General features: G+C 41.5%; 1 protein-coding gene across 1 annotated transcript in view; it reads right to left on the bottom strand.

The window, feature by feature from the left end:
* Nucleotides 1-18,341, bottom strand: part of MINK1 (misshapen like kinase 1) — a 1,658,622-nt gene that overhangs the window by 1,522,512 nt on the left and 117,769 nt on the right. The window contains exon 2 of the mRNA XM_044077078.1: nucleotides 10,248-10,313. Within this exon, the coding sequence (XP_043933013.1) occupies nucleotides 10,248-10,313 (66 nt within the window). The remainder of the gene's footprint in view (nucleotides 1-10,247; nucleotides 10,314-18,341) is intronic.

Here is an 18,341-nt window from a genome sequence, read left to right as displayed (position 1 = left end):
TGATGGCATTGCAAAGGATGCTAATATTTTATGTTAACAAAGAGTGAATACAACTTTAAGGAAAGGTAAATATGTTTTTGGTGCCACTGAAGTTATTTAAACAGGGTAATAGTTAAACGCTTTAGTTCTGATGAAGACCAGCTGATTTGGTTGAAAGCGCTTAACATAGTTTAACAGTTCGCTTTGTCTGTTTGTATATGCTTAGTGTTTTGTCGTATCAGTCTGTTTTAATTATTTTGTGTTTTTTGACTTCATTAAATCGTGGATTTATGGCAGTCGTGAGCACTTATTGGTGGAACCGGAGAATCATTGTGTATATTGTGGATTTCCTTACATTCTGTTTTGACTTTTAGTCGTACTTTGGAGAGCAGAGGCAGCAGGGGGAAGGCATAGACGGATAGGTTTTTCCAGCTGAAAGACAGAGCATCCACTTTCTAGGCTTATTTGTGGGGAGTCCTTCTGCAAAATTTGTCCAATTGGTAGTTCTGGGGGGAGGCAAACAGGTCTATATCCAGGCTCCCCCATTCGCTTGTCAACATGTTGAAAATCCTCGATTCCAGTTTCCACTCGTGTGGGTCCATAAGGTTTCTGCTTAGTCCATCTGCCAGTGTATTTAACTTTCCTGGCAGGAACTGAACTTGTAGGTGCACTTGGTAGCTCAAGGCTGTGTTCCACAATGCCATGGCTAGTCTGCAGAGGGGGTAAGAATGTGTACCCCCTTGCTTGTTTATGTACCACATAACCGTGGTGTTGTCAGTCTTTACCATTAGTTGTCCTGGAAGAATGTAGTCCTTGAAGGCTGTCAGAGCATTCTGTACAGCCAACACTTTTTGATTTACATGCAGGTGCATTTGACTTGGGTTCCATTTGCCCTGAATGCTCTTCCCTGCAAGGTGTGCCCCCCCCCCCATGCATAGGCAGTGGTGGTGTGAAAGGCAGTCCCTTGTTTTGGTGGCAGGCCCCTGCCCACCAAAGGAACTGTAGGCATAGGCAAGGTATGATGGGAATCATTGTTTCTAGGCTGTGAGAATGTTGACTCCATAGACTTTTTAGATACCACTGTAGTTTCTTCACACGCAGTCATGCATATGGAATTAGAAGAATGCAGGAAGCCATGAACCCCAAGTCTTGCAGTATTTGTCTTGCAGATAGCAGGGTTTTTCTGGCCACTTCTTTGAAGTAGGTTGTCAAATGAGTTTGCTTTTCTGGCGTGAGGTAACTCATCTGGGAAGTTGTATTCAAGCTTGCTCCCAGGAATGTAATTTGTTGACAGGGTACCAGTTGTGATTTCTTTTCATTTATGGTGTACCCCAGACAACTTAAAACCCTTTTTACAAACGCCAGATGATTCAAAAGTATGTCCTGGCTTTCTGCCTGAATTAGACAATCGTCCAGGTATGGGTATATTTGAATACTTCTTTGCCTGCAAAATGCAATCACTGGAGCTAGGCACTTTGTGAATACCCTGGCTCAGTAGATAAGCCAAAGGGCAGTGCAGAGAATTGATAGTGCGTGTAGCCTGCTTTGAAGCGTAGGTATTTTCTGCAAGATTCCCTGATTGGGATGTGCAGGTATGCTTCTTTTAGATCTAGTGTTGCCAACCAGACATCATTGCCTAGCATAGGAAGTAATTGGTGAAGAGTCAGCATCTTGAATTTTGGAATCTCCAGAAAGGTGTTTAGAGTAGACAGGTCCAGATAGGACACCATGAATTGTCTTTTCTGGGTACCAGGAAAAGTCTCGAGTAGAAACCTTGTCCCTTTTCCTCTTCTGGTACCAGTTGAATAGCCCCCATGCTCAAGAGAAAAAGTACTTTTTTGGGGCCTCTGCCCACTGATTTGGGGGTAGGACCGGCCACTCGCTTGGCGTTGGCAATGTGTGGAAGTAAAATCTGTATCCCTGGGACACTGTTTAAAACCCATTTGTCCTGGGTAATGAGTTCAATTCTTTGTATGAAGAGCAATCTTTCCCCCCAAAAAGGCAGTCAGTTGATAAGTGCTTGGAAATTTTAAAAGGAGGTCGTTGAGACAGTTTACCATGGGGGGGGGGGGTCTTATTATTCCCTGATTTGGAAGTGGAGGCCCCCCACTGCTTAGTTCTGTGCGTCTCCTGGGACTGAAACCTGGGGTTTTTGCTGTGTCTGGGTTTGGCTTCAGAAGACCTGGAAGGGGCTGGAAAGGACCAATTCTTAGAAGGCCAGTGTCTACTAAATCTAGGAAGCTGAACTTGTAAAAAAATCTTTAACAGGTTGCATAGATTTAGCTTCATCTTCCATCTTTTTAAGAACTTCAGCCTTGTTGCCAAACAGGCGGTCCTGATTTAAAGGAGCATCCAACAATTTAGCTTTAACATGATCAGGCAAAGATTGCTCCTTAAGCCAAGCATGCCTTCTAAGCACAGACCCAGTAACAGCAGCCCTGCAAGAGGCCTCTAAAGAATCAAAACCACACTGCAAAGTATGTTTTCCAACTTGTTCAGCAGAATGCATTAAATCCTGCAAGTCTTTATTTTCCACACAGTCAGGAATCAACATCATTTTCTGTTTAAGCAGTCCAATAACACGTTGCTGGTATTTTAACATATGAAATTGTCAGTTTAAAGCTCTAATTGCCAAGGTTGCTGAAGTATAAACCATTTTACCCCATCTATCCAGCACCCTGGAGTCTCTATCATAAGGGGTAGGATTTTTAGCAGTAGAAGCCTTAATGCCCTTGGGCCACTGTGAAATAGTCTCTGGATCTGCAATAGGATTTTTGAAAAGGAACTTATGGGACTCCGGGACCCTGTAGTATCTGTCAGGTTTACTGGGAGCAGGAGGCAGGGAATCAGGGCCAAACTGGATTCTGAGAAAGCATCAACAATGTCTAGTACAGCAGGAATAGCCAAAGGAATATGCTGAGGTAGGAGAAGGAAATCCCTACGCCTCTTTTTTGAATCAGAAAATTCCTGGCTTTCCCAGTGAAAATGCTCTCTCGGAGTATGCAAGGTTTCCCCAAAAGAAAAATCTTCAGGAGGGGGAAGTAGAGGGAAGAGTCCTCTGCATCAGAATCCTCATAAGTAAGGACAAATCCAGGTCATCAGAAGAGTCAGAAAAAACAGAATCCTGATTAGAAAATTCATAATCAAGCTCAGCCCTAGGCCTCAGGGGGGGGGGGGGGGTAGGGGGGGTGGTGACTACCCCTGATTAGAGTTATTAGATCTTCAGCCATTTTTATCATTTTTTGTTTAGGCACAGAGGCCTGAGCATGTGGCCTGGGCGGTTTTTTAGACATGGATCGAGATTTAGGCCTCATCAATGAAGGAGGCATCGATTTAACATGCAAGCCGCCCATAGGCCTGAATACACCCTCAGAAGCCGGTGCCTGCACAGCGGCTCTGGACCCATCCAAGGTAGACATCCGCAGGTTCCATAGTTGAAGTATCTCACTGCATACCGGACTCAGAATGGGTCTCAGTAGAGGCCTGCGAATCAGAAGTAGTGGGTATCAGGGGCTGCGAAAGCACCTCACTGAGTACCGGTGAACTGGCGACTGGCTTAGGAGAAACGGCGTCAGCTGTTTTGGACCTCGCCGGCCTGTCTCTGTCTTTATCTTTGTGTTTTTTCAGAAATCCGGTAGTCGGATGGCTAACGGACATTTCTGGATAATTAAACCAAGAACTGAAATATGTAGAGGCAAAAATATACAGATGACGGATAGTGCGCTGATTAAAGCACAAAACAGACAACACGGTACGTCGTGATCAGGGCCTAGGCAAGGAATGCAATACGAATGAAAATCTTTATGAGGTATTTGCTTTCCACAAGTAATGCATTTATTAACTTTTAGTGACATTGGAAAGGAGCAAGAAAAAGTTTCCCCAACGGGGTACTTAGCTTTTAGTTGAAGACTTCGGTTCTGAAATTCGAAAATAAAAATTTTCAGCTAACCGACACTTGTGAACTGCTTCTGCTTCGGGCACCGCACGGCAAGAAAGACTGATGTAATGGCATCGGCTGCATGTTTTATACCCCTGACAACCTGACATCATGGAAGAAGGGACAGCAACCGACACAGGACCCAAGACTTTGTTAATCAGGCCGACTGAGGGCAACCTGCAGGCATATTACCCAAATGTAATGACTGCAACAGTGAAACACGAAGAATATCAGAGCTTCAATCAGCCACCCATACCATGGTTTCAACCAGCCAAACTGATGGGGTGACATTCAGTACTGAGCTATACTAAGTTGCCCAAGGTTAGAACAGCAGTCTATGGTGCAATGAACAGTGGACCACAATTAAGTTACTGACAAAGTTTCAGATATTTCAAAATTGAGCCAGGTTCTAGATTTAGGTATCCAAACGACTTCAACAGTAAATTTTTGCATCACTCTGTTTACACTATGGATGTTGTGCAGAACTTCTCCCAATTATTCAGGATGCACTAATGGCTAATACTTCTTACTGAAGTGTCATTACAAGTGTAAATCCTGTATATCTCGAGAACAAATGTAAGTGCGTGTGCAAAAACAAAATTTTACATATACATTTTTTTTCTGTGTACACCACATGCCATACCCAAAATGAACTGGCTTGAAGCAAATAAAGCATTGGGGTTAAATTCAGGGTTGCACTCAACCAAAATCCTTGAGGATAGAAGTCTTGGGTGCACTTTGTGGGTGGCTCATGAGCTACAGTCCAGCCTAATAAAACAACTTCTCAAGCCCTTTGGCAAACCGCTGAAGGTTTTGCTTTAAAATAAATGTTCAGTTATTTTTAATAATGGTAACCTGAACACCTAAGCTTTCCTAAGACTGATATGTGGCCACCACCTCTTTATTGTAGATCAATACTTTTTGACTACCTCAACGTTCCACAATGAATTCTCAAAAAAGGTGGAGATAAAAAGATTTGTGCACAAAACAGACTCATTAGTTCTTACATATTCATTGCTACAGTAACATTTAGAATTATACTCAATTTCCACTACAGAATTTTGTGCCAAATGTTTAACTAAAACCGGCCTACAGTAACTTAAGTTGCTGTTTGATCAAAAGTAAAAATCCTATACACCTTACCAGAATAGTCTTTCATTTGCATCATACAATAGTTAAAACTCCATGATTTGGGATTAAATGGCAGGGTCACTCCAAATCCTCTACGGTTTGGTGGGACGTCCATGATTTCTCACTTTTAAGCAGACTTCCTGCGAGGCTGTCCGTTGTCAGGGTAGAACAGCTAGAAAGGTCTTTGATTCCAATTTTGAAAAAACATTGGAAAGTGATGCAACAGCCTCTGGGCATCACTCTCAACATCCAAGAATTGTTAGTGATGACTTTCAGGCTTGAGGATACAGTGATAAGCAGCCCCAGACTGCCTCCAAAAAAGGCTAGTGAAGCCAATTCAAGGGGACAAAAAGGGTTCGCTAGTGAAAGGACCTCAATATCCCTTGTTCTGCAATCTGCCTCTATGTCCATTGAAGTAGACACCCTGCCTTGAGCAAAGTTCTGGGACTTTCGGAACCACAAACATTTTCTACCATTCTGGCTGCATAAAATGGACTTCAGGTGTTCAACTGATTCTGATGGTAGACATTTTGTCCATTCCTCATTAGGATTTCCCTGACCTTGGGCCCAAGTAAAGTTCCTGCTTATACTAAAGTTTTTTGTAATGCCAGGGATAAAAAAATCCTTCTACTACACCCTAGCCACATAGCAGCAGTAAGGACAATTCTTTTCTGAACTTGAAGGTGAGGCACAAGCAAAGGGAATGAGATGGAGATGCATTAAACTGTCCTGCCACTAGAGGAACCTCAACAAAGACCTCTACCTTGTCCTGATCCACAGAGTAGAAATGGGGAGGTGTCAGCATTCTTTTAGGCTATGAACAGGTCTATCTCCACGGTGGCCCACTTCCAAAAAACTTACTCAGACACTTCACCAGTTTTTCTCTTGGATCTGAAGATAATGGGGGGGGGGGGGTGCCTCGACTCAACCAGCAAGTTCTTTTCAGGACTGTGAATGGCTACAAAAGTATCTGTTGCTTACTGCCAGAAAAATGCTCTATGCACAAGGTTATGAACAAATGGCAATCTGCATCCTTATTGTAATTTACAAAGGACTGGCTGCTGGTCCAGAGAGATCACCAAGTGTTCTGTTGTCAGTTATTTCAAAATCGGAGCAAAAAAACACCATCCACAGTTCCAGGTGATTAAATGAGGAGTCTCTTCCCAGAAAGCCCACTTTCCATGAGCTACTATGAAAACCAATGGTAGCCTTTCCCACCTTGGCAGCAAAGCATCCATTATCACAACCAAACAAGTTCAGATGCAGAAAAGAAAGGCCCACATACGTTTATGCAGATGGTACAATTTCAAAATCGGCAATAAGTCCCAAACCTAGATAATCCAGGAGCATGTAGTGCACCTGCATCCAATGATAGCTCTCAAAGGACTGATACCCCAATCATCAAGTGTGTAATTCACCAAGATAAAGGCCACCATCAGGAAAAAAAAGCAAAGTGTGCAAACCTGAAAACTGCTTTTACTTAAAGGCTGTCAAGGTCTCACACACTCATGATTTTAAGGATTTTGCTGAGAAGACTTTTATAACCCAAACAGAAAAAAGATTCATCAAACTGGCACCTGCTGAAAGACTTTAATGCTGCAGAGCTTCCCCTGCACCTCTAACTTCACGGTCTTGAATCAAATGGAAAATGAGTGCCAACTGACTGAATATGGGTAGTCTGCTGAGATTCTGATGAAACAAGATTCCATTATATGACTAAATACCATTCTTGTGCAATCTTTGAACAAGTGTGATAATGAAATATGCACAACTCTACCTCTATGACGGCAGAACCTGGAAAGGGCTCAATGAGGAATTTCCAGTTTAAAGAGAACCTGGGGTCCGCACTAGGGAAGCACCCAAGCCAGGGAAGATGCAGAACACATGGAGGTAAGGTCCTTTGACTGCAATGCCTTGCCACAAAGGCCAACAACTTTTGGATGTGAAAAGTAGACTAAGCTACATTCTACAAAGAGAGGGATGCACTCCCCAAGTGAATTGAAGTTCCTTCCTGTGCAGTCCCCAAACAATATCCCAAAATGTCCATTACCAGCAGCATCATTCAAATAATCTGCAGTAACAGGCACATGGACCACTTAACAGGTCATCATCCTCCACCTGAACTGCAGGATATGTTCACTGAAGGAAGAGGTCCAAAAATGGATGGAAAAAGTCTCCCACACCCTTCAATGCTACAAAAACACAGGAGTAATCTTAGGCATAATTCTGAAGCATCAGCAGCTGCTATGGATCCTTTACAGCTGTTTCAGGAGATCAGCAGAGACTGCTTAGTGTCTGAGCAGGTCTCTTTCTGGAGAAAACTAATGCAATTGCTCACGTCATCCACAATCCACTGGCTCTTATTACAGCTCTCCAATTTGAGAAACAGAGTCTGAGCCCTCTCCCCATTCCCAACCATGCACAGTTCCAAAATAAAATTGCGACTTCAACTGCTTGGTCAGCAGAACCACTCATGAAAGACAGCCTGCACAACTGGTAAAGAAGCACCATCTGATGTCTAAAGATAGCCTCTCTTTCATGAAGTGATTTATTTGCCGAGGGAGAGTCTGGCCTACATGATGATTCAAGGAAAGCAGGGCCACAGAAACCCTCCACAGTAGAAAGAAATAAGGTCTTACAACTGTGATACTTGACCAAGTCTTGGTTAAAAGACTTGTGCAAACAAGACTTGTACACAAATATAACCTGCTTAAATTCATCCACAAAGCAGGAGAGTTTAAGCTAATCAAGTGCATGCAAGCCTATTGTCCAAGCCACTGTGCTATTACAGTAGGTCTCTCATGGAAACTCAGAAGTCGTAGTAAGGGCCTCACCAGCTCCTCCACTACTCCATAAGGTATAGAAGCAGTTACTGCCAGAAACGCCAGTAACAAGTGGAACCTGGCCATACAAGACCAACAGAACAAACAGAGAGGAAAACATTGTTTTGGCCCATGCTTTTTCATAAGTATTGGATACTCTGAAGTGGTTAGCTGGACAGAGGTTCTCTTGGATCAGTGTTGGACTTAGATACAGGAACAACTTGCTTCACTCATCTGGGAGTTTGTAAAATGCATCAACTTCTATACAACCAGGTGTAACCGTATGCTTCCAGGCTGCAAAAATAGCATCCTTGTGCACAAACTGTATTACTAGGACACAAAGCAGCTCCTACTTCCTCAAACACAAGAAATTTTTGGTTTCTAGTACAATAAAGCCAGATACGAGTCCATTCCGGACTCTGAACCAGTGGGCTTCCCCCACAGAAAGGAGGAAACAGGAAGGAACTCTAGGGATGGAAGGTCTTGCTATTCTCATCAATCTGAGATAGCATTGACTTCTGTTCTCAGGACAGACTAGACATTCTCCTCTAGTCCCAGTTCTGGGAAGGCTCAAATTGGGTGATCCCAGAAGGGTCAAATTCTAGACAAAGTGACAGGGTACTGAAGCTTGGGACTGGAAAGTAGCTTGGAGATGTAACAAGTTTTCTAAATGGTCTAACACTGCCACTCAATGCTCACCATGTATACTCTGATGCTCCTGCAGGGACAGGGGTCACTACAGACAACCACACGTGCAAGCTTCATCACGGAATTCCTAGTACCAGCTCAACACCTCAGTTAAGGGGAGTTGGTGACACTAGAAGCAACTCAGTACACTGGCACCTCTACACTTTTGCAAGGGACTATATTACTAATGCCAGCATATCCACACTCAGTTACTCTTTTTGCAAGACAGAAGCTAAGCCTGCAACTTCTCCATCCTGTGTCTTTGCATGTAGGGCTGAAATGCTAATACTTGTAGCAGAGCTTTATGCTGTACTACTCTTCCAAGTAGTGTAGGCTATACCAAGTGCAGGCCTTTGTTTGTGATCAGATAGCTACATGAATAAAGCAATGGCTTGAACCTCCTAGCTACCAAATGTAGGAACGTAACAGACAAATCATGGGATTGAAATTAAAGCTACACTAGCAGTATAAAAGAGGGAGGTAGATCAAGAGCCATGTCTCCACAACCACTACATGACATTGAAAGGTCGACTGGCAGACGGTATATGCAGTTGAGTGCAAAACCTAAAAAGGAAAAACATTAGGTAGAGACAAGAAAGAAATTGCATTAGTAAAAACAGCCTTGTAACACAATGCTATCAACTGGCTACATTAGGGTCACCTCTGTTTTATAAGAGACGTCGCATGAAGAAAAACTCCTGTAAAATGCCCACAGCATATCAAAATATTCTGGAAAAATCAAAAGTAGATGTGCTCATTTTACATCCCCCCAAGCACTCAATAGCACTCAGACTGACAAAACTGCTTAAAGCGCCTTCCAAAAGGTCACACAAAATTGGAGGGTTCACTCTAGGTTATGTGGCTTTTTTAGCACATAATCCATTCATGCTCCAGGAGGCAATTATGATTTGAACGTACCACTTAACTTTAGAAATTACTTCACAGCAGTTAGGAATATCCTTACACTTACTTGCACACAACAGTAAATATATAGAAATTGCAAATTAATTTTCTTCATGATCAGATGAACAATGTTCAACCAGGAACAATGATTCAAACAAGAAACTTTGCAACACACTCAAGTATATCAAGTGCATCTACTACCTAACGGAAAAACTGCAATAATGGCTGCAACCCAACCCAAGTCACCGTATGACTGCAAAAGAAGAGACTTGGTGAAAAAAAAAAAACAAGCAGAAAAGAACCTAGTGACTCATGTCACCAAACACATGCCAATATTTTACAGGGTTTACTTTTATATCATAGAAAAATTAAAATCTTGAGCGCTGACATCAGCGAAAATGCAGAATGTCAAAATTAATTTTTTTGGATCACAGCACAGTGGAGATCAGGATATTTGCCATTTCCTCACTGTAGTGCAATCTCCGAGTTGGAATCTATATTTAGCAGGGGTGTGGGACGCGCAGTCCCCCAAAACAGCAATTTTGACATTCTGCATTTCAGCTGTCAGCGCTTGAGATTAATTTTTCCATGATATAAAGTAGACCCTATTTTGCAATTCCGCAAAGCATCACAAAATAAGCTTTAATTTGTTATAGTGTTTCAAACCGGAGATAAATCTTGCATAAAAATTTTAACTGGCATACCTTCATAGCTTAATGCGTGCAACTGTTGGGAACTATCAGTGGATTACACAATTCACATAAATATGAAATAATCACACTACTTACCTTATGTACCTGCCCATACGTTCCATTGCCAACCACCTCCACCAGCTCAAAAATGCCTGCTGGGTCCTGCAAGAGAAAAATTTAATTTAATTCATCCTCGCTTACAAAATGCCCAGTGACTGCTCTGCATTCTCTGCACCACGTGCAAACAAAATCAGTTACAGCACAACAGGACAAAGTTTTAACAGAACAAGATGGTTGCATAGTCACAGAGCACTATTAGTAATGAGAAAATTTGGTTAAAAGCAACTCACAAAAATGAGAAAGCATAATGTCTCATGAGCTATCAGTGGAATACATCTAGAAAATAATTTCCAAAACTCCAAACTGTGTGCTGCAAGTTTTTCAGCCTAGCTCTGCATTGGAATACAAAAAAGAAAGGTGGGAGTAAATGCTTCACGTAAAAAAAAAAATACATTGAGGAAGAAAACAAGAGGAATAAACAGACTTCTGCCTTCAGTGGGTAATACTGATGATAGTGCAAAGCTGAGCACATCAGAGTGGGGCAGCATTCTTGATTAAATGGTCTACATATTACAGTGCCAAGTACACCCACCAACCAATTGTGGAGTTATCCAAAAACATTTCTAAATTCATCCAACCTCTGTATACCTTTATTTCCACCTGCACAATTTGTTTGATACAAGCCCTCTCTATATATATACTGAAAACATTTACCGCGAGGTATTTTCTCCCTTACCATCATTGGTAAACCCTTCCTTTCTTCAATACCTTCGGGTATTCTTTCGTACCATTGCTGGTACCCTTTCTTCTTTCTCATTTTCTATCATGGCAGATAAAAAAGGTAGTCCAGGATTTAAAAGGTGTTCAGATTGTGGACACAAATTATCTACATCAGATGCACTCTGTGTCTATTGCTTGGGTGTGTCTCACTTATCTGTTGACCCGCCCTGTGGTATTTGTAAAAACTTTTCCAACAGAACTTCGATTGAGAGGAAAAATAAATTGTTACTGAAGGGACTTCTTAAATCTACCTTTTCAGAGGCTATTTCTGGGTCGGAGGCTTCAACTCCTCAGAGCCCATAAGAAAAAAAAATTGGATGATCCTACAAAAGCCAAGTCTCTGCCTTCATCCTCGGCTGGGGACTCCCGCCAACCAAGACCTAAGGCGGCTAAGATTTCTGCTTCGGAGCTCACTGTCGGCCCCAGTGCTTTTGGTGCCTAGACCTTTGGAGCCAAGGCCTTCAGGTGCCATCAGTGATTTTGGCTCAGTCTACTGCAGCCTTTACTGCATCGGTACCGAAGAGCTCCTCGGTTCAGACTACTGCTACTACATCGGCACCGACTGTTCAGTCAGCGCAGACCTTAACCACATCAGCTCAGACATCTTACCCGGAACAGACGCGTCAGTTATTGACACCAATTTTGTCGGTTCCCGCTTCGGTACGGGCAACCACTTCAGCACCAATCTTTTTGTCAGTGCAGACCGTGACCTCTGCACCAATGATTTCCTTGGTGCAGACACCCATAGTCCAATCTCTCTCGGCACCGTTTTTCTCAGTGCGGTGAGGTGGGCATCGAGCTAGTCTCTTCTGTTGACAGACCTGTTTCCCCCTCAGCTGTGTCCGTGAGGTCCACTAAAAGCCTTTCTGAACACGTGTTGCATCTTGTGGATCAAGTGCTTCTGGGTCAGAGGTATCCCGGCCTGCCCCCAGGACCTATCCTTCCTTGGAAGGTGATCACCCATCGCCAAAGACCCCTTCTTATTCTCCTCCTTCATTGCCTTTGAAGCCCCTTGATATAGCACAGTCTTTCCCCTCTACGGTTCCCTTTATGGACCTCACTAAGGAACCGCAGTTGCCTTCGTGGCAGGACAGCTTTGCTACGTCCCAGGATGATAGTCGTGAAACTCGTAATTTGATGTTTCACAGCCATCCAGGGACTCCGGGTCGGCAGGCTGAGCCACTTAGGGAAGGGGTGACCCCTTGTCCTGGACACTCGCCCCTTTTCAGGTGGGCCAGCCTTCCAACTGATGGAGAAGGCTCTGGTGTCTGCTGGCGATACTGTGCTGTCTATCCCCCCCACCCTCCTCTGGACCGCTATGTTCACAAGTCGCACCTAGCGGACACCGGGCGCAAGGGCCTAAGGACGTATTCCCACAGGAAGCCCCCTTTCCATGGTCTTCCCCCTCTGAGGAAGTTTACCAGAAAAGTTTGTGCAAGAGGAAGTACATGGACTCCACAGAGGAGTCCCTCACTGAAGATACAGACTTTGATGGGGAAGGATCCCCTCGGTCACCCTCTGAGGTATCCTTTGGTGATGTCTTCGAAATCCTTAAACAGAGAGGTGACTGGCAGCCCTCTAATCCGACCTCTGAGGAGTCGGAGTTCCTGCAGGCTTTTCACGCCTGGACCCTACCTCCTGAGTTACTCCACCTGCCAATGAACAGGTCCGGCTCATTGTGCAGCGTGCATGGAAGGCTCCTGACACAGTCGAGGCTATTCCCCAGAGGACAGATAAGATTTTGTCCCCTCCTGTTACAGATCCCCATTGGTCCAAAGGTCTTACTGTGGATGCTCTGGTGGTGGCGGCCGCAACCAAAAAGGATCTGGCAAAAGAAGAAAGCCAGAATATCCATTCGCCCAACAAAGAGTCCCGGGCCCTGGAAAGGATAGGGAAGCGCTCCTTTGCATCAGTGACCTTTGCTATCAGGTCCCTGAATTATATGGTACACTTTACCAGGCTTCAAAGGGATCTAATTTCCAAGCTCTCTCAAACCTTGGCTGGTGCCATGTCTGAGGTCCGTGACAAAGTGGCCTCTCATCTGGCCACCACTGAGTCGATATCTAACTCCTCCATGCAACTGATATCTCACGCATCAGAAGGAGCAGCTAGAGCGCGGGAATGAACAAGGATTAACAATATCCGATCATTTAATCTCATTTTCCTAAATGACTGAATTACTGTTCCATACTTATTTACCAGTGCAAGGAAAGATGAAGGTGTATGACTGACTTCTCAGGTCTCAGAAAACAGTGATGAGCACCACTAACACATCTCACTAGTATACCAATACAATTTCAGTGCTGGCTAGAGAATGACATTGCATCTGGTCACCTGACTGTAGTTCCCACAATACCCCCCTCACTAGCAACTGAGCCAGGATTTGCACAGATGTGTCACAATACATCCATAGAACTTTGCTAAGGATTAATACAGCCTCTGGAAGCTATAAAACAATTCCAGCACTTCTACCCTTCCTGCAGCTTTTAGACTTCTCCAGCTGCATTCAGACCTGTGAGATGGAATATTTATGGCCTAAACAGAGTTATTTAATTTTAGGCTATTTTTCTTAATGTTAGCAGGGCTGAGCTTAACCTCTTCCTCTCCAGTATTCTCTGTTAAAATATACACATTTCAACAGTTAAAACAATACAGCCCAACACACATGTATATTATTTCTGTCCAGCAAGACCTTCTGTTGATACATTTAACACAAGCAGCTTTACAAATACATTTTTAAACAAGCATCTGTACAAATCAGTTTATTATTCAAATGACGACTCTTGAAACTCCTGCTAGCTATGCTGGCATATGTTACACATGCACTATTGCCCTGCTCCCCCTAGCACAGCTGGCACTACCTCACATCATCACAGGGACAATCAGCATTTCAAAAGGAATTCTTAATGAGAAACCGTCTTCTCCTTGTTAACTTCAATGTCACATTTTACTTACCTTTCTTCATCTAGAAGTCACTTCAGTGTTTTGCAAGTGAAATTCACCCCCTTAAAATGAAATAAAACCAATGGAGGATCATCCAAACAAAAAAAATCCCTGCTCCAGCTCTATACATCCACTCCTTTTTTACAAGTATTAAGAGGAACGGGCATTACAATAACTAATCAGCATGCAATACTAAAGCATGAACAAGAGTGAGATGACCACCTTCGATTCTAAACCATGGATAAATTTTCTATAAATAAGGTTATTTCCCTTCATCCAGAAATCGTATTCAAATGCCTCTTCCATTAAGATTCTTGCCCCTCACAGAAGCAGCCCACTAGTGATCCATCCATCCAAAACATCCCAGTCCCACTTAACATCTGCCATTTCTTTACTAGCACCAAAAGTGGGAAATAAGTCAGCATGAAGTAGAAAGGTGAATCAATCCTCTTCACATCTGGTCCAGTAAAAAGAACTTACAGTTCCATCAGTCAAAAGTCTGAAAGAAAAAGGGTTGCACTAAATGTACCTGTACAACAGACATTTTCTATTTACAGTTTAAAGTCGGTCACTGCACCACCATCTTCTGATCCTTCAGGACGTGTTGCACTATTTTGCTGCGAAGTACCATCTGTTACTTTGATTAACTGGCTCCTTTAACCAGTTTAAGGCCACTTCCATATTGGTTAAAGACACAGTGGAACCTTGCAGATGGATATGCAGTATACTGGGTTACAATAGTCTCCATTTTATATTCCTTGCCTTACGCTGCTGGCTCAGTGGATTAAAGGTATTTCTTTGTCTAGTCTCACCAGAGAAGTCTTGGAGATGAAAAATCATTTCGACACCATTAACTTTTTCTTGGCACCTGTGATTGTAATTATACCTTCATCAGATAGGTGGGAAATTTAACAATTGTCGGGATGAGCATGATCTCTCTGGGGTCTCCCATACTGTCTTGATGCACCTGTTCTATGAATTTGTGCAGAATTCATACTCTGACTCCCTCTCTAATAGTTACTGCACAGCTGCATTACAGTTATCCTTCTCATACCTTTCAGGAAATCCCACCAATTTTATACTTTTTAGTCTAGCTCTGTCTTCCATGTCTCTTGTATTCCAGGCAACCTAATTTTGTTTCTGCTGCTCTGCTTTTAAGCATAATTTGCTTCTCTCTATTAATCCCTGAATTTCCGAGTGATAATTTAGTCCTTGTCGGACATCATCCACTCTCTTGTGTTTTAATGTTTTTCTTGTAGTGAGTTTAACTTTTGATTTTTTTTTCTAAATTAAAAAAAGCTTCCTTGTGCTCTGGTTACTCTTCCATGCTCATGTGCCGCTACACATGGATTGTTACGCTTTCAACTTTGCTTTGGTTTCTTTTTCTTTGTCCCATTCAAAGCAATCAATGTAGAGGCAAGCTGAAAGCAAAACAATGTTTTTAATTTTATTCTCCTTGAATACCACTTAACACCAGCGATAGTGTGTACTCATTGCGCCACTATCCCTGAAGTCAGAAAATTCTCTACATGTCAATATGGATAATGTCACTAATGAGAATCTTTTTTTTTTTCCAAATTAAAATTTTGTTTTCGAAAAAAATATATAAGCAGGATAAAAAATAACGAGTAAAATACATAAATAATATTACACATACAAATGGAAAAAAGTATGCTACCAAGTCTAAATCCAAAACAGTTATGCACAATATTTGCAATAAGTGCTACTAAATACAAATAAAAGCATACGGCAGCAGTTCCACATGTTTACAAAAGTATGAATTTGTAAAAACTAGTACAGTAGTGCCTTCTGTGTGGAGTCTGCATGTCCTCCCCATGGTCGAGTGGCCTCCGAAAGACATGCGTTAATGGGTGCACCTTCGCTGAAGGCTGGGCGTCGGGCTGGCATCTCGGCAACAAAAAAAAATCTACTGCCAATCATTAGCGGACCAGAGTTCCACTGTGGCGACCCATAACCGGGAAAAGCCGAAAAGACAAACAAGTACAGTATTTTGTTTGTATAGGCCCTACTTAGTTGTATAAAACTAGAATTGATTTCTATAGCCATGGTGCGGTAGCGTTGTTGCCTCACAGCAAGAGGTTCTCCCATTCGATTCTCAGCTGGAGAGCCCTCTGTGTTGAGTCTGCATGTCCTCCTCGCGGTCAAGTGGCCTTCGAAAGACATGCTTAGGGTGTGCCTTCGTTAAAGTTTGGGCATCGAGCTGACACCTCTGCATCATAAAAAAAAATCTACTGCCAATCATTAGTTGACCAGAGTTCCGCTGTGGCGACCCCTGACCGGGAAAAGCCAAAAGAACCTATCTTGTAAGTTATTCTTTTAAAATATGGTAGAGTAGAAGTTTCCAATATTTCCAGTAATATGAGCGTTTATATTTTTAATGAAACTTGAGAGGATATATACTTAACTGCAATGTTTCTAAATCCATTCCATGAGTTTTGTACAATCTATCCAGTTTTTGGCTTTATACAATTTAACTAAATGCACATATAGTAATTAGAATATTTTAACTTGGACATTTTAAAATTGGTAATATGAAGAATGGCAAATTCCCAGGGCAGTCTCGAATTTTTGGTATCCCATTTTCTCTAATCTTGCTTTGAGAGAGCACCAAAGTTTGTGAGTATACTTACTAAAACATAAGATATGCAAGAGGTCAGCTTGGGGGAGGGAGCATACAACATGAAGAAGTTTTGGAATCTTATTTAATACAACTAGGGTATAAGCATTACTGATCATAAGCTGTATGTAAATAAGGTTTTTAAACAGGGCCAGCTCGATGGTGGACTGAATTGCTTCCAACTTTTGTTTTTCTAAAAAACCTCTTTCCAGCTGATCCCAGTATTTAGAATATAGTCATTTAGTTTCATATTGGACAGTCATTATTAATTTATAAGTGTTGGTCAACATTTTTCCCTGCAAGATTGTCTTTTGATAATCTCTGCTACCAAGACTAGGTAATTTTCATTGGTTAGTGGTTCTTTAATGTTGGTACAATTTCTCTGACCTGCCTTAGTATAATGGTATTTTTTTTTTTATTTAAGTACATCGCTTAGTTCTTCCAGTGATTTATATGTTTATATACGTCCCAGATATTACACTCCTTGATAAGTGGATATCCCTCTAGATTCAACATATTAAGTTTGAGGTTTGGATTTAAATGTATAGGTTGAAGAAAAACAAGGCCTTAAAGTTTATAGGTTTCACCAGTTCTTGAAAAAATTTTGATCTTCTATTTTAAGGAGTTATGAATCTTAAGATTTTATAATTTTTCTAACCTAACAAAAGGAAGGGCTTTAGAATTTGTGTTTTATTTTCTTACATGTTGGTACCAGATTTTAACCCAAACTGGCAACCAAACCTCCTTCCCTGGGACAAAATTCGAAATTTGAACAATTCTGTTAGCACAGATAATCTTACAATATAGATGGAAGTCTGGTAAATTTAGGCCCCCTTTTTCTTTAGACTAAATTAATTTTAAATAATTCTAACAGACTTAGGGTACCAAATAAATCTGGCCAATTCTCTATTGATATCTTGAAAATAATTTGGGATGATTGGATTTGTTGCATTAAACTGGTTTGGTAGCTTGGGTAGAATGTTCATTTTGATAACTGATACTTTAGAGAACATGGACTGTTTCAATTGTCTCCATCTATGTAAATCATTTGTGATGTCAGTCCATATCCTAAATAAACTGTTTTGTAGTAATGATGAGCAGTTTTGTACACAATTTTATAAGGGGAAGTCAGAATGTAGTTTTCTTTTGTGACTTAAAGGGTTTATAGGAAAGATATGAGATTTATTCGATAACCTGAAACTTTTGAAAATGTATTCATTGATGTAAGAATTTTTTTGAGATCTGTTTGGATATTCACGTCATCTGTGAATGCGGAGGGTAATCTTAGTATTTAAGATTCTCGGAATTGAGTGGAATGATTTTTGAGAGATATACAGGAATAGGGGCGCTCTCTCTCTCTCTCTCTCTACACACATATATATAATATATATATATATATATATATATAAATAAATAAAGATAGGGGGACAGTGGATATCCTTGTCTCGTTCCATTACATATTTTATAGGCTTTGATAGCATTTTATGTATAAATATGAGTGTGACTTATTATATAGTGTTATTATATTTATAAAATCTGTGGTGATATCAAATTGAGGTTAAAAAAAAAAAAAAAAAAGGAGTACAAACTAGTGAAAACCGGGTAAACTTGATTGGAATTAAAACACTCTTCCTTTATTAAAAACACTTCAGTTAAGATAACATTAACGCCTTATATTAACTCACGTTTTCGTCCAAAATACTCAGACTTCATCAGAGTGTTTTAGTTCCAATCAAGTTTACCCGTTTTTCGCTAGTTTGCACTCTTTA

The sequence above is a fragment of the Protopterus annectens genome, chromosome 7.part0 (genome assembly GCF_019279795.1).
Source record: "Protopterus annectens isolate FY-2018-M chromosome 7.part0, PAN1.0, whole genome shotgun sequence".
Classification (NCBI taxonomy): Eukaryota; Metazoa; Chordata; order Ceratodontiformes; family Protopteridae; genus Protopterus; species Protopterus annectens.
This window is presented reverse-complemented; position numbering and strand designations above follow the sequence as displayed.